The sequence below is a fragment of the Perna viridis genome, chromosome 15 (genome assembly GCF_037379345.1).
Source record: "Perna viridis isolate PV_CMFRI_1.1 ecotype Kerala chromosome 15, ASM3737934v1, whole genome shotgun sequence".
In the NCBI taxonomy this organism is placed as follows: domain Eukaryota; kingdom Metazoa; phylum Mollusca; class Bivalvia; order Mytilida; family Mytilidae; genus Perna; species Perna viridis.
Window position 1 is genome coordinate 15,599,711 of NC_142459.1, and position 25,901 is coordinate 15,625,611.

Sequence of the window (25,901 nt, forward strand, 5' to 3'; positions counted from 1 at the left end):
TCTTAGAAAAAATAAATAACTATACAGGTATCTTCTTACACACATACTGAATGCATTTGCAAAGTTTCAGTGAAATGTGACAAGCACTTTTTTAAATATTTGATTTTTAAATATAGGGTAACCAAGTTGTGGGAGCAAAAAAGTGACAATATTCTACCATACTTAAATGCATTAAATATTTGCAAAGAACTTTTTCTGACTTTTCAAATGTAAAATATCAATCACAACTTGTTTTTTAACAATATTAATGAAGAAATAGTATTAAAAGTAATCATTTTCTGAGAAATTGGTCTATTTTTAAAAATTTATTTCTGACATGCCTCCCCCTTTTTCTTGATCACATGTCAAAAATCCTAAATCTTTAAATTTTCACAAAAGGTGATATATTTGGCTTTAAATTTGTAAATACAGTGTTTTCACATTAAAACATGACCAGTAAAGGGCACCTAAAGCAAAAAAAAGTACTCAATAATGGATTTTCCATGTTGCCATAGGGGAATGCTGATATGGCCTTAACCGCAGTAATGAAAGTGAGTTTTTCCTCATTTCTAACCTAATTTTTGCTCAAATCTACACAAAACTTGATTTCAAGTGCTTATTACCACCATGTTTAGGTAAATACAGCCCTCAAAGTTTAATATTTGATATTTTTACTAAATTTTCTTCACTTTTTACAAGATAGGACATAAAAATCAGCCAAAAAGACCAATTTTCCATAATTTGGACCTATAACTTAACAAAATGCATATTTTGAAGGATTTTTGTAGTATATTCCTCTCATGGCAAAGTTAACAAGATCTTCAAGTAGTTTAAAGCTATTTCAAGAAACTTTTCATTTTGCCATGGCTTCAACTTAAGGCTAAAAACCACTAATTCCACTTTCCATAGGCTTCTATGCCAATTTCACAATATTCAATGGCTTCTCTGGACTTTACCTTAACTTTAACCTGCAGAGGACTATATATCAGCATGATTCTACATATGTCAGCTCACAATCCTCAGAATGGCATGTGGGGTTAGCAGACTTGCAGTGCAGTACTGATCACCGGAAGTGAAGGGTCTATAAATAGCATGGGAAATCCCAGTGTTTTCACAAGATAGGGGTATATTTAAAAATCATTATGGAGATTAGGCTTCACATCACAAGAAGCAAAATGCACCTATAAAATGTACAGAAATGTTTTTCCTTTCAGAAACTGTTTAAATTTTTTAAATAAGATGAGAACTTTTTTCACAGCACTATGAGGAACAGGGGTAATTTCTGCGTAGGACTATTTTTGCGTACGTTCCAAATGCTCATTGGTTGAATTGGTGGTCTGTAACCTCTACACCGGCAATTCCGAAAGGGAAACTGAAACTAGAACGAGACTTACAAACCCTATTAAATTCCAGACGTAATATGGTTTCTGGTTGGTTAAAAATTGTCCATCATCACATGGACTAAATTTTCTAATGTGACTGTCACGTCGTCAATCTTTTTTTGATGATACACTCGTTGAATTAGATACTAAAATTTAATTATAAAGAATGACGGTAACAGTTATGTTTTTTTGGTGTATTTGAAATAACCTACGCAGGTCATTTTGTATGCATCATGTGATGTAGGTTTTTATCTTTATAGACCTTAAAATATAACAGCCATTCCGTAATAAACTGAAAATAGAATTAAAAACATCAAACAGATTAAGAAAATATCATTTATACAAAAAATCTTGCATTTCTTTAACCACATACTTTGAAAATGATATCTGTACTATAAAGTCGTCCATAATATACACTTTTGTGCTAATTTCTGAGCATGCTCAGTGAGTAACTCCGAGAGGGAAGTGCAACAAAATCATGATAACATTAGTTGAAAACCATGAGAGTTTTTACCAGAAGTCAGAAAGTATAAACTTAACTGTTTAGAAAACTAACACAAAAGAGTCTATTCATTTAACTAACACTCAAAAGCAAATAAGCATGTCCATTGTTCCACATTGCAGACGTTCTATGGTTCAACATCTATAGAGATAAATCATGCATTTCAAGCAGAGCCTGCTTTGTACAGGTCCGATCCACTGAGAAGAATCTTTATAGTGCAAGATCAATGGTAGCAACATCCTTTAGCTAGCTATATATAGGCATATTATTCACTCGAGCACATTAATCTGACTCCGCATAAACCAGTTATAACAGATTTCTCCATTTTCTTGGTAAACAAGACAGTCTAGACCAGTCCAGTATAGTGACAAAAAGTCAAAATGAGTATTTGATCAAATTTGGCATGAAATGGAACAAAAATGCTAGATCACCTATACGTTTCATTGCAACAAAATTTCAAAATTCATGTCATACTATATCATGATATTATGAAAGCGGATTTCATTCACAGCTCCTATAACAATATCTTATGAAAATTATTGTATCCTGTAATGGTTCTAATGTTTTGAAGTTATATTCGTAACACATGTAAACTTGTAAATTTCCCATTCTCATACAAGCAAAAAAACACACGCAGAATGCATGTGTATGATATTTAAGAGGTACACTTTGATCTCATATGAAGCTAGAACTACGAAGCTATGACGGTAAACACGGCACCAATCAGCAGCTTAATGTGGAGTAATAATTTATAATTATGCAAATCATATGTGAATGTAAAGTACTGAAATTACGAGCGCAAGAAAAAAAGTTGCTAATAATATTAGCACCTTAAAAAAAGACTAGTTACAGTTAAGGCTTCAGAGGGACTCTTGTAAAAAATACATGTACAATGTAAAATGTGCATTCCCATAGCATACTTTAAAATGAATTGCGCTTCATAAAGATATTGTTATAGAAATTATAAATGACAAAGATAAATACAGAGCAAATAGTAAAAATATATGGAACAGAACAAATTAATCATTTGTTTTTACTAATTTGTTTTGATACCCGTAAGACAGTAACAGTTAAATGCAGCATTTGATCTATAATTAATGAATGTCAGTGAGCAAACTCAAAATATCCTAGGGGTCCATATTAGCAATCTAAAAAAAATTGTTCTTTTAATAACTAGAGGTTCTAAAGAACTTGTATAGCTCACCTAGTTCGATAACCTACATTCTATTTTTGTAGAAGCCACCATGTTTTTTTCTTGGATAAAATTGCTAAAGCTCATTATCAAGGAACGATCATATCAAATTTCATTAAATTCTGTCCAGTGGTTTCTGAGGAGAATTTTTCATAAAATAACATTGAAAATGATGCAGAAGAAGGATAAGAACTTAAGCATGGCTAAACAGATTTTCACGAAAATTTGACCACTGATAGATCTCATCATGCTTAACATTTTTACTCCAACCAGAATTTGGATAAACCTAACACTTTTGGAAATATATGCGGAAAACGTTCGTCTGACCCTGATGTTCTATTTTTATAAAATGCAGCCATGTTCTTCAACAGATAAAAAAATCCCCACTTCAGTGCTATGCAGAATAATGCCCTAAGGAACATTCATACTAAGTTTGGTTCAAATTGACCAAGTTGTTTCAGAGAAGAAGAGTTGGGTCAGTTGAGCTAAAAATGTTTGCTTCTTTGTTATGAATTTAAGTATCTTTATTCACAGTAAAGACTTTAAACACATAATCATTAAAATACAGGTGGTACCATTTGATCGATTAATGTGAAATGAAAAACAATCATAGGATTTATTGTCACAGTTTACAGAAATTGCTAAAAGAAATGAAGGCGTTATCCAGGCAAGAAGCCTAAATCATTAATTTTTAACTAAGTCCCATCAAACCCATTCAATCTGATATAGCTACCAAATATTCACCAAAATTTGATAGACATCAGTTAAAAAAATGGTGGCGCTATTCAATTGACAACATGTATAACAGAAAAATGGGTCAAAAATATGATACCCCATAACTTGATTCGTGGGATATACTAGTAATTAGCAATTAGTGCCATATAGCAAAATCTGGACAAGTAGGTAATCCCCATAAATTAGTATAAATAAACTCTTGACTTACGATAATTGAACCCATAAAGAGTACATTTGCCATTTCTCATGATTTCAAAATGTAATCAACCCTTGTTTTATTTCAGATAATAATTTTCTTGGAGCATTTTACTTTTAAAAACTTCATTAAATTTGAATTCATTGAAGTCAATTGAATGTTAGTTTTCAATGAAAGTTTTTAATTTAATGGGGAATTTTGACTTTATGGTCGGCCTTCATAAACCTTGAAAATGAGTACTTTTATAGATATTTAATATGAATTCGTGAATGCCAGGTAAACTGTCAATCATAATTAATTTCTTACATGATTGAAATAAAACAAAATAATAGATAAATGCCCTAATTACATTCTAAATACACCAAATCTTGTTTGCTCCTTAGGAGCGTTCAATGAGGCAGATAAACTAAGTCCCAAAACTGTTCTTGTATCAGCAGGATCTATCACACCATCATCCCATAACCTAAAATAAAAATGGAAATATCAGATGAGTAAAAATTGGCTTGAATGCACCAAAGGGTGTGCTGAAATTTGTTTAAATGTCACTCCTCCCACACTCTAATTGTGTTTGTAAATTCTTGAATTTGTGGATTTCACTACTCCATTTTACAAATTTATTGGAAATTTTCTTTGAGTTGGGAACCAAATTTCGTGGTTTACCAAATCCATGAACAATATGAAAATTGATACACCACGAACTGTACCAGATTTTTATTCATTTTTAGCTCCTTATAAAAAGGTTACATACCGAAATTGTAAAAATCAATATAGACTTTCCTTAAGTTATGTTTCAAGAAACAACAAATCTGATGTGAAATGATACCATCATAGGCTTTTAAAGTTACAGCAAAGACAAGTTCTGGCAGCCACAGACCCCTGACAGGGCCATACATTTTAAACTTACACAAAATAATTCTCTGAAAAACGCTTTTAAAAATATTTTTGTCTTTCTGTAATAGCACAGAACACCTAAAAACTGAACTGAGCCTTCAAAAGCAGTCGTATAACATCTTTTAAGACATTATTTGAAAGATGAGGCCTTAAGTAGCACTCCAAATAAGAATCATGCAAAATGTGATTCATGGTTGGAAAGCCTATATATTTTCACTTTTTTATATTTTGATAAAAATGTTATAGTAGACAAAAATAAACAGGTGGATTTTCATACAACCCATGTTCTTAGGAGATTAAAATTATATTGAATGTACTGTAGAATTCAAAATTAAGGGAGATAACTCTGTGACTGACACCAAAATACTATGGAAACTGTTGGATTTTCAATGTGGATTATCTCCTAAGAGCAGACAGATTGGAATGGATAATTATACATTTCATCATATAGACTTATAAATCATCTTAACTGCAAAAAAAATATGTGTAGCCTTTTTTTTGGGGGTGTATAACATATTACAGAATTTATATGACTATTACAAAGACTGCTACATAATAGCAATGTCTTCAAATAGTGCCAAGCATGATCAGTAAACCAAGTAATTTTCCCTTGGTTATTTATTTCTGCCATTTACAATACCGCATAACATCTCTTATATAATGAAATATGTTTTCCTTACAATTTATTTTTCATGAATTTTCAAAATTAGCAAAAATTAAATGCTTGCGAAAAATATATTGGTCATTAGTGTTTCTTCAAAATTAACAAAAATTCAGTGTAAGTATTTATAAGAATCAGGCAAAATGGAAAAATCAGAAACATGCATGTCAAAACCCCACCGATCTGACAATATAATTTCACTCAAGGATACTTTCGCTATTTGAAAAGACCATTATTTGATCTCTGCACTAACTGGCTTAGCTCAGAAATTGTTCAATAGCATGTAAGAAAATTGAGGTTTTTGACAGAGTTATCCACCCTTAAAATGTTCATTTTCAATGCATTTCAATGCCATAATGACTCAATGCACCAACATGATGTAGAAAAATCTTGTCTTTTTTTCCTTAATTCTGAAGGTGCAAATAGTACAAAGCAAACTTTCCATACCATGTTTCACCTACTGCCTGAATCTTACAAAGACTGAGGCTTAACTGAAAAGGAGCCCATTTAAAAGATCAGTGTATACGAATAATACCCAAGATGGGAAGGTAAACCAACTATTTTTTCTTTGATATTTATTTTCCTGCTTCAGGGTAGTGATTCTTTTTTGCTCCTTTTCATTCCTGCCATTTAAATTTCTATATAACATGCATTCCATAATTAAAGATGATATTCCTTACAATTTATTTTTCATAGATTTTCATGATCATAAAATAAGCAAAAATTAATTGCTCCCTAAAAATATGTTGGTAATTAGGATTTCTTTAAAGAATAATCTAGGGAATCAAGAATCTAGCGGAAATCAAAAGAATGCAGCCCAGGGACAAAGACCTGACATGGAAAACAGACAAACACAACAAAGAACATGAAGTAACTAAAATAATACAAATAAAGTAACAAAAGTAAATGAGCAACTAGGACTCCACTAAAAACTGGGAGCAAATACTAGGTCTACCGGTAGGGTAAGCATCTTCTACTTTTCTACAAACACCCATGAAGTTGCTCATAAAAAGTCAAGTCCAGGGTAGATGAAAGAAGAAAGAAAACTAGGACATGTTGAACAAATCAGTTTTCATGGTGCAGATGGATACACCATAACGATCCAAGAGGTCATGATGAGGACCATAAATTTTTTGTTGTGATGACTAAATTAGCTAAAATAAATTGCTCCCTAATAAATAAGTAATGGATCTATAAATACTATGCCTCTTTTCAGTAGGCCTTACCTAGAACTTGAGTAATATGGATGACCCTCTAATTCATATTTCTTTATCACAGGTGCTTTCAATGCCTCCTCTTCTTCCTGAGTCCACTTTAACATAAAAAACAGTTATAATTCACAACAAACAAACGAAATATAAAATATTACTGATCTGATAACCTATAGGCAATGATTGAGAGGAGAGTCAAAGAGTTTAACAAATGACAATATCGAGCAAAAACAAAACGGATAGTTGGTAAACAACTACAGAGGTCTTGACTTGGAACATGCATTTCAAATTAAAATGGTGGGTTGACCAAAACATTTTTACAACACAAAACCTTCCGGTTCTGTTATGGTGAATTGTTCATGGTATAGTGTAAGATATACATGCTGAAAATACAAGTTCTTAAATGAATGATTTGATTGTTTCTAATACAGATATTTCAGTGAAATTATGATGTTAAAACAAACTGTTTAATTATCATTGGCAAATAACATAACTGCCGAATTCACACATATAAAAATTCGTTTCAAAAGCAATTTGCAGAAACAATGGATCAACTACAGAATTATAAGACATATGAAATTAAAATTAATTTCAGTTTAGTGTAAATTTCAACTGAACATTTCAAATACTTCAAAACAGTGATACTTCATTCCTTGTATTGCACATGGTAAAACCTCTTGGTGATGGATTTTACTTCTTATTTCAACAATTTTGATTTAGAGTACTTCTTGCATACAGTTAGGTTTTGGATTTAGATCTTTCTATATATTTTATTCTAATGCTTCTTATGAGAGTTCACTCCTGAAAATTGTGAGCAGCATAATGCAATTTGGAATATTATTATGATTTGCATGGCTTAAAAAATTAATCAAGGGAACCAAGGTCATAGCGGCAATCAAAAGAATGTAATCCAGGGACAAAGACCAGACATGGAAAACAGACATACACAACAAAGAACATAAAGTAACTAAAATCATACATACAAAGTAACAAAAGTAAATGATCAACTTGGACTCCACCAAAAACTGGGAGCATGGACCAGGTGCACCGGTAGGGTAATTCAGTAATTTCTCTCAGCACAAACAATCATTCGTACAGCTAACAGTCAATTTCAAAGCTAGTTTTGTTCCAATTTATTGACTAAAAAATAGCCATAATTAGTACACCATAAAAACTTATTTGTCTATAGAATGTTGTGTTAATGAATTTGAATATCCTATGTCCATTTATACAATGCTTTCCTTAAAATATGAAAATAATCATCACGCATTTAGTTGACTACCAATGCCAACTGAAAGAAGCATGTTTGTGTGTGGTGCTTACCTCTTTGCCTTCTCTCAGCCTTTGTTCTCTGGTAATCTGTGCTAACACATTGGCTGCCTGTTCTCCACCCATCACAGAAATTCTGGCATTGGGCCACATATACAGAAAACGGGGACTACAAAACATTGAAGCTCAATTGAAAATGGTTTTTAAAAGGTAAAGATAAATAATGTAAATGTTTTAATTTTTGAGGTTTTTGATTTTAGCTATTTTCACAGTGGACAGAGAAGTGTGAAAAGTAGTACTCAACACACGGATTTTTAACACTATATAAAGCTTATCATTTTGTTAAAATAAGCAACTGTGAAAATTAATATGCTAAGAGTACTTTGACCACAGGGACTACAAAACATTGGAACTCAAATTGAAAATGGCTCCTAATAGGTATATAATATATATACACAGAAAATGGGACTACAAAATGGAGACTCTAAACAGTTATATATAGATACAAATACAAAAAAAAGAGGGCTATAAAACACTGGAACTATCAGTTCTACACAGATTTCTTGAACATGGAGAATACAAAACATTAAAAACATGATTGAAATTAGTGCTAAACTTATAAATTATCTTCGTACTGAAATTAATCATAATGAAAACAAGAGGTTGTATGCTACATCATGCTAAAAATTCCACCACTCAAAAAATTATTAAATTGTATGGCAAACAGGAAGTAGATAAGGAGGAACCTAAAAAGGGGAGACATGCTCAAGTCATTATGTAAAAGCAACGTTCATGTACCAAATATCTAAGCATTCCCTTCACAAAAAAGTTGAGAAATCTGTAACACTTTTGAGTAACAAGGTGATTGCAATACTACTTAATTTTTCTTTATAAAAAGACATACCTATAAGATCTACCACACATGCCATAGTTCCCTGCACCATAGGAACCACCTATAATGACGGTAAACTTAGGAACTTTGGCACAGGCTACAGCTGTCACCATCTTGGCTCCATGTTTGGCAATACCTCCTGCTTCAGCATCCCTACCCACCATGAAACCTAAAAAACAAACGGACTCAATCATCCATACATCAAAATGTTGCTATGAGTAAAATTTGCTCCATTAATCATAGGCAGACCTTAAAACAAATTATGATTTTTTGCAGGGAATGACTTAATGGACGAAGAGTCCCTAATAATTTTATCTTGTAAATTTGATTTAGTTAAGTTTCCTTACATTTGAGAAAAAAATTCTTTATCTTCTTTCTTCCATTAGTGAAAAAAATCAATTTTTTTATTGAGGAGAGATAATTTTTATCTAGCCATCACATTCTATTATGATACAAGACCAAAAAACTTTTTCTAGAAGATTTATACGCAAAATCATTGTCCATTCCATAAATAAAATGATAGGAGATAACTTACATCATAAGTAAAATATTTAACCTTTTTTTCAAATAAATGACCTAATTAAATTTTTTTTATCATTCTTAAGCAGACAGCTATTAAAAAACTTACATTCAGCACTCACCATTTCTAATACCAGTACTCACCAGTTATACTTTCTGAATTCACCATTTCTAATACCAGTACTCACCAGTTATACTTTCAGAATTCACCGTTTCTTTTTCAGTACTCACCAGTTATATTTTGTAAGAATATCAGTGGTATATTTCTTTGACAACATAGTTCTATAAAATGTGTTCCCTGAAATTAATTATTAATTTATTAATATGCTTTGATATTATAAGCAAAAATGTAATTGATTTATTTATTTTTTACAATTTAAAGAAAAATCGTACTTTAGTACTGTCAGAAGGTTTTTTTTACGTCAATCACATTTTTGCAACAATAAAAACATCACAATATTGTGTGAATTTACAGAAATATAAAAAAATGTTTGGCTGTACTACAGCACATGGTAGCCCCATATTTTCCTATTTCAGTACTTGAAGTCTCATAACTCGAAAAGAGAAATTTAAAATAAAAAAAACAACAAAAAAAAGGAAGAGAGCTTCTATTCATAACAGTAAATTCAGTGGTCTCCTGGTGGCATGCTCAGCTGAGAGCAAGAGGTCAAGGGTCTAACCCAGGCCATGGACTACAGAATCTGTAGTCACTGCTTCTCCACCAAGCATGTGCCATACAGGAGATTGAGGGACAAATGGTTGGCCCAGACTCAGAATAATGTGTACAAGTGGACCTGATGCTTACCTATGGACTGATGCTTCTGTGAGCTAGCACAATAAATTTTCTCTTAGCCTATCAGCCTAGAACAAAGCAGTATCTATTCAATTGATTAATTGTTCTTGTCTTGAATTGCATGAAATATCTGCCATAAAATGTAAAACTACAATCAATCTTTCCATTAAGACATGGTTAAATTCACGCACTAAAATCAATCTTTCCATGGACACAAAAATTGTACATATCATATCATTATGATCAGGTCACATGTGGACAGACAGACAAACAGCAGGATGCAATAAAAAGTTTTGCAGAGCGTAGCAAGACACAACCACAGTGGTCCAACCCTGAACAGTTAGGGGAGGTACGGACACAGTTTTAATTTTTGACACACTTAAGTATCATGAGCATAGGGATTTACAATACATTATGTTGTCGTATAAAAACATGTCTGTCAAAAGGCTGGCATAAAAATAGCAAAACCTATGTCTGGACAAAAACTGTCTTCACATGTATTTTAGCACACCATTAAATTAAAAAAAATACAGTAACTTAATTAAATTTTAAAACCAGCCAAAACGCAATGCTATAAATTACTCTCTGTTAACCATTTCATATAAAAAATAAAACAATTACCTTTAACGCTGATTCAGAAAATAAGACACCATTGTTTCCTAAAATACCGACTGGATAACCCCATAATCTGGCAAAACCTGAAAGAATTATACAAATAAAATTTCCATTGGCATGTATCATCACTAATTTATAACTTTTCTGTTTACAATCACATTTAGATATTGATAAATTCTATCTGGAGTAAACATTACTACTAGTACAACAAGAATAAGTCAAAGAGACAGTAACCCCACCTGGATGAAAATGTCAGCCCAAGACCCCTGTTGGTCTTCAATGAACGACAAGGAAATCCTCATTACACAGGACAGGCTACAGCTGGCCCCAAAACATTATACACAGGTACAGCAAAAGAGTTGCCCTTATATACTCATGTAACATTATTATAAAGATGAAAACAAAACAAGACATACAGAGGCCAGAAACTCCTGTCTTAAGACAGGCCCAAAAAATAAGGTGGGATTTAAGTACTTTGGCGCGATCAAAACCCTCCCCCCTTTAAATCTGGCCACTGTGGAAAAATATTACGCAAATAAGCACACCTAAAAATCAGTTCTAAAAGGTCTGAGTAAGCATTGGTAGTTGTAACAAAAATAGAGACGTTTGCGCTTGGAGACTTATAATATTTACTTCCTGTGCAGAGTTTTACATCTATGCATTCAAAGCCACAGAAACTGTAAATGTTGTTTCACCATATTATACAAACATAAGCTCTGTAAGGCTTTTTTTTCATATTTCTTCAGCACAAATCCTGAATTGATGCTTTCCACTTGATGGTCAAACCTTTTAACTGGATATAACAGTATTTTTATTTTGAATCTATTACAGTAAGCCAACTTATTTTCATAAACAAATTTCTTTCCAATTACCCAAAGGAGAAATCTGGACAAAAAAATAACAGGAAATAAGTCCCTTTATTACGGAATACAAAGTCAATAAAATGAAAGCTGCAAATTAAAAAGCATGAAAACTGAATTGACTTTCTACATTGTGAAAATCAGTTTCTGTAAACGTATTAATTTCTGCGGTTTCTTATTTTCAAGAATTCTGTCATGTGACATATTTGCAGTTTTAAAAAAAATGAATGGCATTATGTAATGCGAAAAATCAATTTAATGGGTTCTATTTTTTGCGGTTTTCTATCCACTGTGAAAATAACCAGCAAACTTAATGGGTATCGGATCGTCCAGTTATGATGATGCAGCACGAACAAAAATAATCATAAAAGTCTAAAGGATTGTACAACGATATGGATAAAGATGTAAACACACTATAATAAAGTATATATATAGGTCATAGCGGTACGAGTTCGAGTCCCGCGGAGGGAACGACAAAAATTGACTTACCTGTGACTAATGTTTCACCATACATCGTTTTAAATTCATCAAATCTACTGCCATCCACTATTCTGGCTATAACCTACGAAATAAACCAAAAACATATCAGACCTTATTATACATTATGTAACTAAAAGACAATCAATACTTTTAACCCTAACTTAAAAATACTTTTAATCCTAATTTAAAAACATGATCTGTAAAATCTTGAACTTTGTGTTATTTCAACATAGGTACTATGATGAGATTCATTATCTGTAGAGGTTAAATTGCAGTAAAAATTCTTAAAAATAATTTAGAATCAGTACAAGTATAGCTGTTTCAATAAAAAGAACTAGATCTTCTGTTGATTTAGATATCTAGTAATATTTGAAAAGTAAGAAAAATGTGACAATGTCACAATATACTGTACAAGTAAAACTATTGCAAAGTTATGACATCACAATAAAATGAAATCATAACTAAACAAGACATTTCATAAATTTCAATTTTTATGTGAAATCAATGCTGGCTCGCATTCAGACTTGCCTACCCCTTTTTTATGATAAGGTGTACCAAAAAAATAATAGTAATTTGAGATAAAAATTGTACGTCGATTTTTGTTACAAAAAGCTGACAGAAACCGTCAATAGTGTGGTTAAATATCAATAAAATGAATATAAATGTACTTTGTATCATGCCTTTTTATGCTTTTTATTGGAAAGAACATCATTTTCTTCACATCTATGTTTGGAAGTAGTTTTTGTTCAATATTTTTATATCAGAAATGACTATTGGTACAATAGTTACTGCATCACATAAAAAAAGATGGAATGGAACCCAAACAAATCCCAAAATCAAAAAAATTGCCAAACCATAAGGAATTTGACAACTATTGTTATGGCATAAGATTACCTTAAAAGTTGCGAGCCTTAAGATAAAATCTAACTGGCAATTCTGCTCATTGTACTAATTAGAAGTTTAAATCTGAATTTTTTTCCAATTTTTTTTCGAATTAATTATTTCAAATTAAACTTTTTTTCTCCCTATTAAAAATTAAATCATATTCACTGAAAAGAAAAGTCATTGCATATAATTATTTTGCAAATTTACACAAGAAAATCATAATGCTTTATCAGCATTATCAGGTTAAAAATGGTAGATTTGTTTTTATAATAGAATCAGACCTAATATTTCACTTTTGATATTCTTGAATATTGACACATTTTGACAATGAATGGAATGGAAGACCAGAAATTCAAAGATTAAAATAAAATTAGAATATTGTTAATGTACATGTGTGCACATGAATGTTTTGACATAAATTGTTCGTACATGATTTTTATTGTAGATTGAAAATGTACTGCAGTAGGTGAATGGACATACTGTTTATGTATACTAACTTTACATATTTTTATAATGATATTGGTCACATAAAATTGAAAACAAATTGAAATATGACCTCTCACAAAGAAATTATTCCAAACATATGAACTGTGTGTTTCAAAAATACACATACAAGTTTGTAAATAGGAATTTTTAACATTCCTACTTTAATTATTTTCGTAATAACACACCTCTCGAACATCAAATGTTTTCTTGAGATTATCACCAACAATACCATAAATATCATCTGCAGGGTATATAGGGTCATCTGGCTTTTCTATAGTTACCTGAAAATACATACATTAAATACTGAAATTAGACAAAATTATTTTATATCCAATAAATAAAATTTAACATTCACAAAAGGAACAAATTCCTTTTCAAACCAGATTTATAAGACAAGTGAATAAAGCATAAATAGTAAAAACTGAAGGTGAATACACAACATAATTAGAACTGTATAGATCTGACAACTTCCTACCTGAGGATTTTTACAATAATTGATATTTTTCACAATTCTTCGTGCTATATGTAAGGCATGTTCATCATCTTGTGCATAATAATCTGTAACACCAGATTTACTGAAACAGAAAGTTTTGATTGAATTAACTGTTATCACAGAGAAATTTCTTGTCTGTCGCACATGGTCACTGTTATTTATATTTGATAGTGACTGCAGGGGTATTTGCATGAAACAGATATATAAGTGTAATGAAGTGATGTTTATATAACTATACATAAAATACCATTGACCTAGCATGAGTAGTCGAACTCACCTCGTAAGAAAACTCAATGGCATAATATTTTTAAAAAATTTTGAAGTCAATAGACTGTAACTGCAAGGCATACATGTATGTATGAATCAGATATTAAACTGTGATGTAGTGATGCTAATGCAACTGCATAACAAAAATGATTGACCTAGCATAAGTGGTTCATGTTTAACTGACCTAATTAGAAAAATTAACATAAAACCTGGTTAACGACAATGACACTGGAAAAGCAAAACCTCAGGCCAAAATTAAAATTAAGTCTGTTTCTCCTTACTCTACCTATCGATAAAAATTGGCCCTACGCAAATAATTTTATTCCTCTCACACAATTTTTTTTTATTTTTAAAGCAACATTTTCCAATTCTTTGATCATTGTTTTTACAGAATCTGATGAAATTTTTGGAAAAAAAATATTTTTCCAACATACCTACCAAAGGCCAGGAGGTAACGTTGGATAAGGCGAAACAGATATTATTTCAAGCTTGTCTTTAGTCTCACATTCTGCCACTCTCATTGCAAGACTTCAACCCAAACAGCAAAATTTGCAGTCCAAATGTGTCAAAACTAAGGATAATTTTAAAAGTAAATGCTTCTGTAATTTGTAGTCGATAAACTTGTCCACTTTGGTTGTGCCATTATAATATTTCCAACTTAGTGGTTTGGTACAGGTTTGCTGACACAACAAATTAAAAATTATGTCAAAAAGAAACACTTTTTCAGTATAAATAAATCTCTGGAAGGTTGTCATTTTTTCTTCCAGTTCCATAGTAGTACCAAAGATTGAAAATATTAAACATTGAAAACAATAAAAAAAATTCTAAATTGCCAATAAACAAATGACTAACCTACAATGAAGATCAGCGCCACCTAGTTCCTCAGCCGGAACATCTTCTCCTGTTGCTGCTTTTACCTGTTATATAGAAATGAAAGCTTCTGCAGAGGGCGCTTACCCTACCGGTGCACCTGGTCCATATCTCTGGATTGCATTCTTATGATTTCTGCTAGAGTCTTGGTTCCCATTAAAGAAAATTCTCATTCTACAGAGCCACAAAAACCACACATGAGAATCATATAAACTTTAACATATGATTATCATATGATTTGAACCTGATATGATTATCATATGAATTGAACCTGATATGATTATCATATGTGGAACTTTTGGCTGTGATTTCACATTAATTGTCTTCATCATGTTCATTCATTTTGATGTCTAAGTTTCCTATGCAATTTCATTAAAATCTATAGAACTGTTTAAGAGGACCACTTACAATGCCAGCTGCAGCCTACCCTGTGGTACATGTACGAGGATCTCCTCTTTGTTCATCGAAAACCAACGGGTGGTCTTGGGCTGACAGTTTCATCTAACTGGAGTTGTCGTCTCTTTAACATTATACACCATACCTATTCTCGTTATATTAAAATGTAAAAAATGAACAGACAGAAATGTAATTCCTATATAGGCCAGTCCTTTGTCTGCAGGGAGTACAAAATGATAAGATTTATATTTCAATAAGGATATCATACAAGTTGTATTTGTGACAGAATCTTACCAGAGGTGGCCCTGCAAGAAAGATGGTACCTTTCTTCCGTACAATGACGCTTTCATCGGCCATGGCAGGAACATATGCACCACCAGCAGTGCAACTACCTAATACTACAGCTATCTAAAATATATACAACAGAATGAGAAACAGGACAATCATTCTTATCTCCATCTAATACTACAGCTATCTAAAATATATAAAATAGAATTAGAAAAAAGGACAATTATTCTGATCTCTATCTAATACTACAGCTATCTAAAATATATAAAATAGAATTAGAAAACAGGACAATTATTCTGATCTTCATCTAATATTACAGCTATCTAAAACATATAAAACAGAATTAGAAAAAAGGACAATTATTCTGATCTCTATCTAATACTACAGCTATCTAAAATATATAAAACAGAATTAGAAAAAAGGACAATTATTCTGATCTCCATCTAATACTACAGCTATCTAAAATATATAAAACAGAATTAGAAAAAAGGACAATCATTCTTATCTCCATCTAATACTACAGCTATCTAAAATATATAAAATAGAATTAGAAAAAAGGACAATTATTCTGATCTCTATCTAATACTACAGCTATCTAAAATATATAAAATAGAATTAGAAAACAGGACAATTATTCTGATCTTCATCTAATATTACAGCTATCTAAAACATATAAAACAGAATTAGAAAAAAGGACAATTATTCTGATCTCCATCTAATACTACAGCTATCTAAAATATATAAAACAGAATTAGAAAAAGGACAATTATTCTGATCTCTATCTAATACTACAGCTATCTAAAATATATAAAACAGAATTAGAAAAAAGGACAATTATTCTGATCTCCATCTAATACTACAGCTATCTAAAATATATAAAACAGAATTAGAAAAAGGACAATTATTCTGATCTCCATCTAATACTACAGCTATCTAAAATATATAAAACAGAATTAGAAAAAAGGACAATTATTCTGATCTCCATCTAATACTACAGCTATCTAAAACATATAAAACAGAATGAGAAAAAATGGACAATAATCTTTAGATTCTGATTCCCAACTGCCTTTAAGGAAATACTGTGAAAGTACTTTAATTCAAGGATACCAATTTTTGTTGATTAGGGAAGAAACACAAGTTCATGGATTCTTGAATTCATGGCTTTAAGGTTTTCAGAATACACATCAATGCGATTCTCCCTATTGTTGGGAACCAAATTTAGTGGTTTGACCTAACCATGAAAACCATGAAAACAGGTTTACCACAAATGATAGTACTTTCACAGTACATATGGAAATATATTTATTTATGATTTTTCAGATGGCTAGGCTAGTAAGGTTATGCTGTCACTTCAGTTTACAAGAAATTGATGTGGACCTTCCATAGTTAGTCCTTAGCAGCATACCAATTTCATTTCTTACTTATTGTATAAACGTTTTCAATTCATAGATCAGTCCAGTTTTTGTATTTAGCCACAAGCCTGATGGCCAAGGCTAATAAAAAAACTGTAATCTGGCGTAAAATTTCTCCACATTGTGGTGTTGCAAGCCAGTTACATAATAATTTTATTAAGAAGAAATGACATTAATTTAAGGTTTCTGGCTTTTATTCCACAAAGTTCACCATGTAGAGTAGATCATAAAAAATTATATGGGGATTAAATGTATGGAAGTAAAACCGAGGTAAGGGATATGACAAATATCTTGTCTGAATGCTAATTACATCCCATTTGGTGCTACAAATACAAGTACTAACCTGTGGGATACCTTTGGCTGACATATTTGCTTGATTATAAAATATCCTACCAAAATGGTCTCTGTTTGGGAAAACATCTGCTTGCCGTGGTAAATTAGCTCCCCCTGAATCCACTGAAATATAAAATTAGAGATATGAGTAGGAGAAATTCAAGATACACTACATCTGGATTAACAGGTAAAAATAGAAACCTATGCAAAAGCACATGATATGGCAGTCAGCAACATGAATCTTACTTAATTTAGAACAAATTGTACAACAAAGTACTTTTTTAAAGTCATGTGAAAATCCCATAGAAACCATATTTTTTATTTAAATTTCAGAAAACAGAGAATTAAAGGCCAAAATCTTCATATTTCATGTAGAATTACTGGATTCTTGAAAATAAACATCAAATTACTCCCAGCAAACACTAGCAAATAAAATTTCTGATACCCAGGCAACCCCCTTATTAGGCACGAGACCACAATTAATTTTCAAGTGCATTTCAATATATACATTTGAGCAGATTAAAAAAATTCCACCAACCCAAACTGAATAAAACTTCTTTGGCCTAAAGATATGTACAAAGATATGTAAAGATATGTAACCTTCTTCCACTGAACCAAATCACGACTTTTAGTCAGAATTGATTAATGAAAAAAAATCCCATGTAATTTTAATCTATTTTCTACCCATTAGAAGCAAAACTTCAGCAAATAAGTTTTCAGTAAAAATATGAAAAAATGTGGAAGGTACCTACTACCAAAGTTGAAACTATATTCGTATACAAGGAAAACCAAGGGGAATTAATTGTGTTCTCATACCTACAGTCAAACCTATATAAGCAACCACCAGTATTCAACAACAACCTGTCCTAAGAGACTACAATAAAAATATCCCCTGTAGTGTATTCTATATAACCTGTATAAAAAGACCACATATCTTTTGCTTAACCTTGAAAGGTCGCTTAAGGATGTTTGCTGCTCTTTTTAAGAATAACGATGATTTCATTGGGTTGAGATATCTTAAAGATCTTTCATGTTAGAACAATATTAGAATATGAGTGGACAAAATTGGGGGTTCAGAGTGCTCGTTTTTGAGACATAACCATTTGAAATTTTGGTGGGAAAAAGATTTTTCTTGATTTCCCATTTGTTTTTTTAGTAAGTTTTATCTATTAAAATCCCTGAAGAAATAACAAGGATGTCATTAAAAAAAAATTTTAAATGACATTTAAAGGTATGTATGATGAAATTATGAAAAATTTCCCAAAAATAAAGGATTGGGGCTGCTTTTAAAACAAAGAAGAAAATCACTGGTAGCAAAGATCTTTAAGACAGATTTCAGCGTATTTACAAATCATTCTAAGTGCTATGACTCATCAATGGAAAATCCAAATTTTACCAAAAAGCCAACAGACTGTAACAAAATTTGGTATGAAAAGTTTGAAATAAAATACATTAAGTATAGAGACAGACCAATGGACACTTCAGTTAAGGTTAAGACATAATACTTAACATACCTAGATAAATACAAGGGAGATGATTCTGTTGAGCTATTTCTTGGGCACGTAGATGTTTAGTAACAGTGATTGGATAGTAGGAACCACCTTTCACAGTAGGGTCATTGGCTACAATCATACACTCTACTCTGAAAAAAAAAAAAAAAAAAAAAAAAAAAAATGTAAAAAAAAAACAGTGCGGTAATTATTTTTCATAGATTTCATTTCTTACTAGAATGCTACTTTGTATTTATGTCTTAATCCTAGTATCCAGTAAACAATTCACATCCACCATAACTTATATACAAAATTCATTTAGAGAAAAGCCTCAAATGCTAAATATGGAAACAAAGGAAAAACTGCATTGAAAATAAAGTGCTCTTTAAGTGCCTTTTCCTACACTGGTCCCCTGCCTTTTTCAATTTTTAGCTACAGCACTATCAAAGGGTCATCTTTCCCAGAATCTGTTATTGTGGATTTTATCACTTATGTTTTTGGGGCCTTTCAGAGCTTATTTAATGGTGTATTAAGTAGCTGTCTTTGTAAGAATCATGCAATATCTGAAAAATGTGATACACCCAAAAAAGGCTACATACTTTTATTTTTGTAATTAAGTTGTTTTATGGGTCTATATTATGAAATGTGTAATTATTCATTCAAATCTGTCTGCTCTTGGGAGATAATCAACATTGAAAATCCAATAGATTCTATTGTATTTGTGTGTCATTTACAGAGTTATCTCCCTTAATTTTGAATTCTACAGTGCATTCTATACAATATTTATCTTCTATGAGCATGGGTTACATGAAAGAGCAGATGTTAATTTCTGTTTACTAAAGCATTTTAAACAAAATATCAAAAATAAAAATATGTAGGCTTTCCAACCATGTGTAACATTTTGCATGATTCTTAGCTGGAGTGCTACTTAACACTTGTTGAAAACCTTTTGGTGATTTATGCAAGTATCATTTTGCATTTAGGTTATTGGTGGTGAATTCATTACGTTTCATTATATCTGTACATTTTCTATTTTAACTCAACTAAACATTTCAGGTTTGAATGCAATACACAATTTAGACTTTTCCCCATTTCCGGTAAAGATGAATTGGATTAAAATGGCAGATCAGTGATGAGCAAGGGAGATTTTCATGTGGGAAAGCAAATTACATAGATTTCAAGAAAAGAAATAGATTCCTAAAGCCTAACATTGATATTACTTGCTACAAAAGGAAAATTAGCGTGCATTATGATCTTCTTGGAAGGCCAGCAACATTTCAGACATAGGTTTTGGTATATGAAAATGTTTATTTTGGTACCAGTTTTTTCCAGTACAGCTATATAATTACAAACAAATTCCGGATTTCCCAATATGGAATAATGTCTACACTGAAATTGTACCTTTTTTTACAGTGTTTTTATTTTCTTGAAATCTACAATCGGAAGTCATTTTCAAAATGAAATATTCGCAAATATATATATATATATACAAGTAATGCCTTTCACATATAGTGATTTTCAACATATCATGAACTTACATACTTACAAAAGTTTTCTAAGAAAATAAAAATAAATGCAATTTCTGTCTCAGTCAAGCATACCACACAGACTTGACATGAAAACAAATTTATGGTCGTCATCATGAACTCATAGATCATTATGGTGTATCCATCTGCACCATGAAAACTGATTTATTCAACGGGTCATAGTTTTCCTTTCCTCTTTGTCTACCCCAGACTTGACTTTTTATGAGCAACTCGGCGGGTGTTCCTAGAAAAGCAGAGGACGCTTACCCTACCGGTGCACCTGGTCCATGCTCCCAGTTCTTAGTGGAGTCTGAGTTGCTCATTTACTTTTGTTACTCTGTATGTATTATTTTAGTTAATTTATGTTTTTTGCTGTGTATGTCTGTTTTCCATGTTTGGTGTTTGTCCCTGGATTACATTCTTTTGATTACCACTATAACCTTGGTTCCCTTGATTACTCTTACCCTGCAACTCTTCCTATACCAGTAATTATTCCCCCAGCTGGTACCTCTTCTTTACCATATAACTGGTACCCAGCCAGCTGACTCAACTCTAAAAAGGGGGACCTAAAATATAAAATATTTATTAACACAAGAATCCACATGCTTTTTACGTAACAAATTCACAAATCATGCATACGCAATTTCAGTAAATATCTAGCTCAGTGGATCTATTAGTTACCTTAGAACATTTCTTAAAAGTTATGTAACACCTATGCATGCAAAAGGCACTTCAAATGAAAATTGTTCTTTTAATTACCTCAGGAATAGTTTCCAAAAAAGTTGCCTGTCCAGATATTGAATTGATTGTGATACATTAGCCATAATGGTTGATCTAAATAATTTTATTTACCAACTTCACAAGCAATTTTCTTAAATTTAGAAATTACCCTAAAACAATTCATAAAATGTTTCCACTTCACTCCTCGACCTGACAATGGTGTGAGGTGAGATCTTCCATGAGAGAACTTTAAAGGGGGCAGCTAGGTTGAAGAACTAACTTCAGAAAGATTGAGATAAGAGGGGTTGTACAGTTTTGACCAACTGCTAAAGTTGTTTTTATTATTTGAAGCTGAACTAGTCTTATTTTGAACATTTCTGCTAATGTTTATCATGAATATGTAAGAGCATCCTGAACCCTTATATTTGTTAAATACATCAACATTAAGTTGCCTGAAGTTGGTATTGGACAGCAATCAAAATAGCCTACAACATATGCCCCATCTAAAATAAAGCATCTTCAAAACTTGAAATCAACCTATCCAATGGGAATCAAAACAACTGTGACGAAATTCACAGGGCTTTCAATAAGAAGAGGCACCAAGCCAATTTCACTTCAATGAAATCACCTGTTAAAATTTGAATTTTGTTACAGAATTTAAACAGCAAAAATCTGATTTCACCTGTTCAAATTTTAATTTCTCCTGTTGAAATGAAAGTTATTGAAATCCCTGATTCAGATGAAAACGATTGATGAACAACCAACGGGGTAATTCTAATAAACATGTACCACCCATGTACCAATACATGTACATACATGTACCAATATTGGGATGGCAGGAATGACACAAAGGCAGACATTGTGACTCCAATATACCTCCCAATATATGAGCTGGGGTACAAAAATCGTAGAACACTAATTATTATATAATACTGCTTACTCAGGGTCAAGTAAACCTTGAATTCTGTCCCTTGGTAGAAGTTTTCCTCGGGATAAATGTCTGTCTATTGCTTTTTGTCCACCACCTAAAATAAATCATTAAAAATTTGTTAAATATGAATAGATATCCCAGTTTTAGAGTAAAAAGGGTTAAAGTTTTTACTGAAATATGTGCTCTTAAAATTGCATTTATTAACTTTTTATCCAAATATCTTAACATATACAATACACTGAAAATTTCATTTAAAAATGTCATGCCATTCTCAGAAATTTATTAATCACTCTTCTAGCACAAAGCTCTTGCCACAGACTAAGCTCTGTACAACATACTGTGAAAGTACTTAAATTCGTGGATACAAATGTTCATGGGTTGGGTAAGAAACACTAGTTTGTGGATTCTTGACTTTGTGGTTTTGAAGTTTTCAGTATACTAATAAAAGGGAATTCCCTTTTCAATGGGACCTAAATTTTGTGGTCTGGCCAAAAAGCAAAGGGGATACTTCCTTTTCCCTCCACAGAAACCATATAGGAAACCCAAAATTTGACTCATATAGAATTGCAAAATAACATTATCTTATGAAGAATGTGTCCAAGTTTCATCAAATTCCAATCAGTTGTTTCAGTGAATTTAGAATAGAAGATGATCCCATTTGGTTGCCAAATAACAAAGAATGGAAGATATGAGGTGTACAATGGCATCAACTGCAAAATAAGAATGTGTGCAAGTTTCATCAAATTTCATTCAATGGGGAAAGAATGGTAGATGGAAACTTGGGAGGAATGAATAAATGAACAGACAGACAGACAGATTACTCACTATATGTATATAACAAGAAAGGATTTGTTGAATATGTCAAAGAGACAAAGAAACCAACCTCCTAATTATTTTAAAGCATGGGGTATAATACTGGTAGTTTAGAAATATAGACTGCCTTCACATTCAATGCACACACTATCTCACTTTATGTTGATTAAAAAGAAATAACAAAAATACTGTCACTGTTACTATTGTCTATTAATGACTAGCCTTGATGTGAATGTACCTTGTATTACGGTAGACACTTTAGACCTCAAATCTTGTACTAATGATTGCATACGTTCATAATTTTCCTGAAAGAAAAATAAATATGTATATACATGTTACACATAACCCATAGTTTCACAAACTACACATCATAATCGTCATCAAATATAATGTACTGTAAAGGGTTAATTAGTGTGGGTCTGAGGTCTCTTATCTAAGACCGTAGAAATTTCATTTACATGTACCTTGGTCTTTAACTTTCAACTTTACATTGACAATTTATTAAAGACATCCGATTTTCCTCAAGAGGACCATTGACTTGAGACCTTGAAAAGCCTAGGACTTTCCACTCTTGGAAATAAGTACATGTACAGGAATGAACCCCTTGTGCTGAGCACACATAAAAGAGAGTATAACAAGAAAAAGCGTGGTGAAGATGTATGAAGTACAGATGTACTTTATAGTTCCTAGAAATGTAACAAGCATGTGCCTCCATAAAAAATACTAAATATAAGCACAAACAAGTAATTCCTTGAAAGAAATATCCTTCTGGCGAGATCAAATTCCCGTATTTTTTTATGTGAGCATGGAATCAATAAAATACATCAGGGTTCTCCCCAGGATTTTCAGATAGCGCTGTAATCAGCGTGCTTGACACAACGTTATATGTCTTGTGTCGAAACGTGCCACTTTGTATTTGATGTATTATATTAAGATTGAATAGTGTGTTAAAAATGTACATTTGTACATTGCTGTTTATGTTTACATGAATTATTTGAAGGTAAATATTTTATCTGTTTTCTTCTTTTGCAGTAATTATAACTTTAATACCATTATTTATTTTTCCTTCTTAAATTAATTGAAAAATTTAAGATATTCTATCAAATTATGATAAGTAATTCTTCATAAATATATCCTCTAATTCATACACACCCAGTGTTGTTAAAATTTTTGCTGACAGCAGACCCTTGAAAATTACAATTTTTCCTTTGTTTTGGGGCCTCAATGGCTCCTTTGAATGTGATATACATTTCATTAAGAGCAATCTCTATAAAACTCTTTTTTCTAGTCTTAGTAACTTTCAATATATCTATATATTTAGAATTTAGAATATTATCTATCAGGAACATGTAAAAGATTACTCTGGTTTTAATATTCTTGTTTCCAAAATTTTTCAGGAAGTAGTGTGGAGTTGACCTAGTTAAACCAGGAAAAAAAATAAATCTTATTCTTGTTATTTAAAGTTGTTTTGTTTTGTTTTTAAATATTATGTTTATAAGCAGTTTATTCATGACAAAAACATCATATGATTTACAAAAAGAAAAAAAATTTTCCCCATCTGTTGTACTATTTTTAGACTTGGGGGATTTTACAATCTATTTATTTTTTATTGGTCCAGTATCAGATATTGATGTATAGTTGGCATGACCTACTGCAGCAGTGCTAGAGGTTGTCCAGCAAGCTAATTTCTGACTTGGTGCCATCCTAACCTCTAACATCTGACATGTTAATAGCCACTGCAAATGTGAATAAGCTAAATATGTTTTTTTTCAAATCTTTTGTCCTTTATTCACATACAAGATGTTTAACCCACCAGAAATCAAGTGAAAAAAAATCCAGAATTTCTGTAAAATACCTAGAAAACATTAGTAACGAAGACAGTTAGCAAAGTGACCTGCCATTTTGAATGAGATCACTAATTTTATGGAATACAATACATTTTTGACAAAATGAACTTAAAAGTTGTTAATGGCAATTCATTAGTTAATTTAATTCATTTCGTTCCACAAATTCAAATTTGTAATTTAATGAACTGGGTGTACCCATTCAAAATGCTGAAAACTAACTGGAAAGTTCATTTCAACTGCTTTTACAAAGGATTTCCAGGATTATCTGCTGGATTTTCTCATCGGGTAGGTCATTTGTTTTTCCTCAGTTTAGTCACCTTCTCTCGAGATAAGGTATAGAAACTGTATAAAATGTTTTCAATTCAGAAATAAGAGGTTCGGGTATGGAGGAACAGAATTCCAACCCTTACACTGTAAAGTGTAAGAGTATGAAATTACCATGTTCTTAGTACTTGAAGTATTTCAAGTACTAAGAACATGGTCATTTTAAAGACTTTTTCTTTGGCAACTATCGAAATTAAATGTAGGCTGAACTTCATAGTACATTGTACATGTATATGTGCATAGACAGTAAAGCAGTTTTTAATGAAAATTTGGATTATGCAAAACCTTGAAGTCGGCTGAATCTCTTTCAGTCTGAGTGCCAATTGGGGCAACTGTTTCTGTGTAGTAAAATCGTTGAATACACGGCCTTAATTGCCTGACTGACGCTGGAGACAGGCTACATATAGCTTTCTTCATCATTTCTGTAATCTCAGAAACTTTTTGGAGGTCGTGTGTTTACATTGATAATAATGACAGTTTCGGATTCTAGAAAAAAAATCTTGAAATTGTCACTTGATTATAATTTCTTCGCCATCAAATAATTATTACAGCTGTTTATTTAGATTATCTATCCAAGCAATAAAATATAGTTTTTAATTTATTTTTTTCTGATTTGTTTCCTCTATAGTTCGAAACTAAAAAA

General features: G+C 31.6%; 1 protein-coding gene across 1 annotated transcript; it reads right to left on the reverse strand.

The window, feature by feature from the left end:
- Window positions 1-1,683: 1,683 nt before the first annotated feature.
- LOC148597124 (methylcrotonoyl-CoA carboxylase beta chain, mitochondrial-like) lies at window positions 1,684-25,737 on the reverse strand. The gene is made up of 17 exons (XM_088563372.1): window positions 25,544-25,737; window positions 23,326-23,392; window positions 22,284-22,368; window positions 21,088-21,189; window positions 19,122-19,249; window positions 17,618-17,730; window positions 15,869-15,982; window positions 15,161-15,225; window positions 14,024-14,123; window positions 13,734-13,829; window positions 12,187-12,259; window positions 10,844-10,920; window positions 9,661-9,727; window positions 8,923-9,079; window positions 8,073-8,187; window positions 6,765-6,850; window positions 1,684-4,449 (listed from the first exon to the last, which is right to left on the reverse strand). The coding sequence occupies exons 1-17, from the start codon at window positions 25,676-25,678 to the stop codon at window positions 4,332-4,334; spliced, it is 1,698 nt and encodes a 565-aa protein (XP_088419498.1). The 5' UTR covers window positions 25,679-25,737; the 3' UTR covers window positions 1,684-4,331.
- Between the last annotated feature and the right edge of the window lie 164 nt (window positions 25,738-25,901).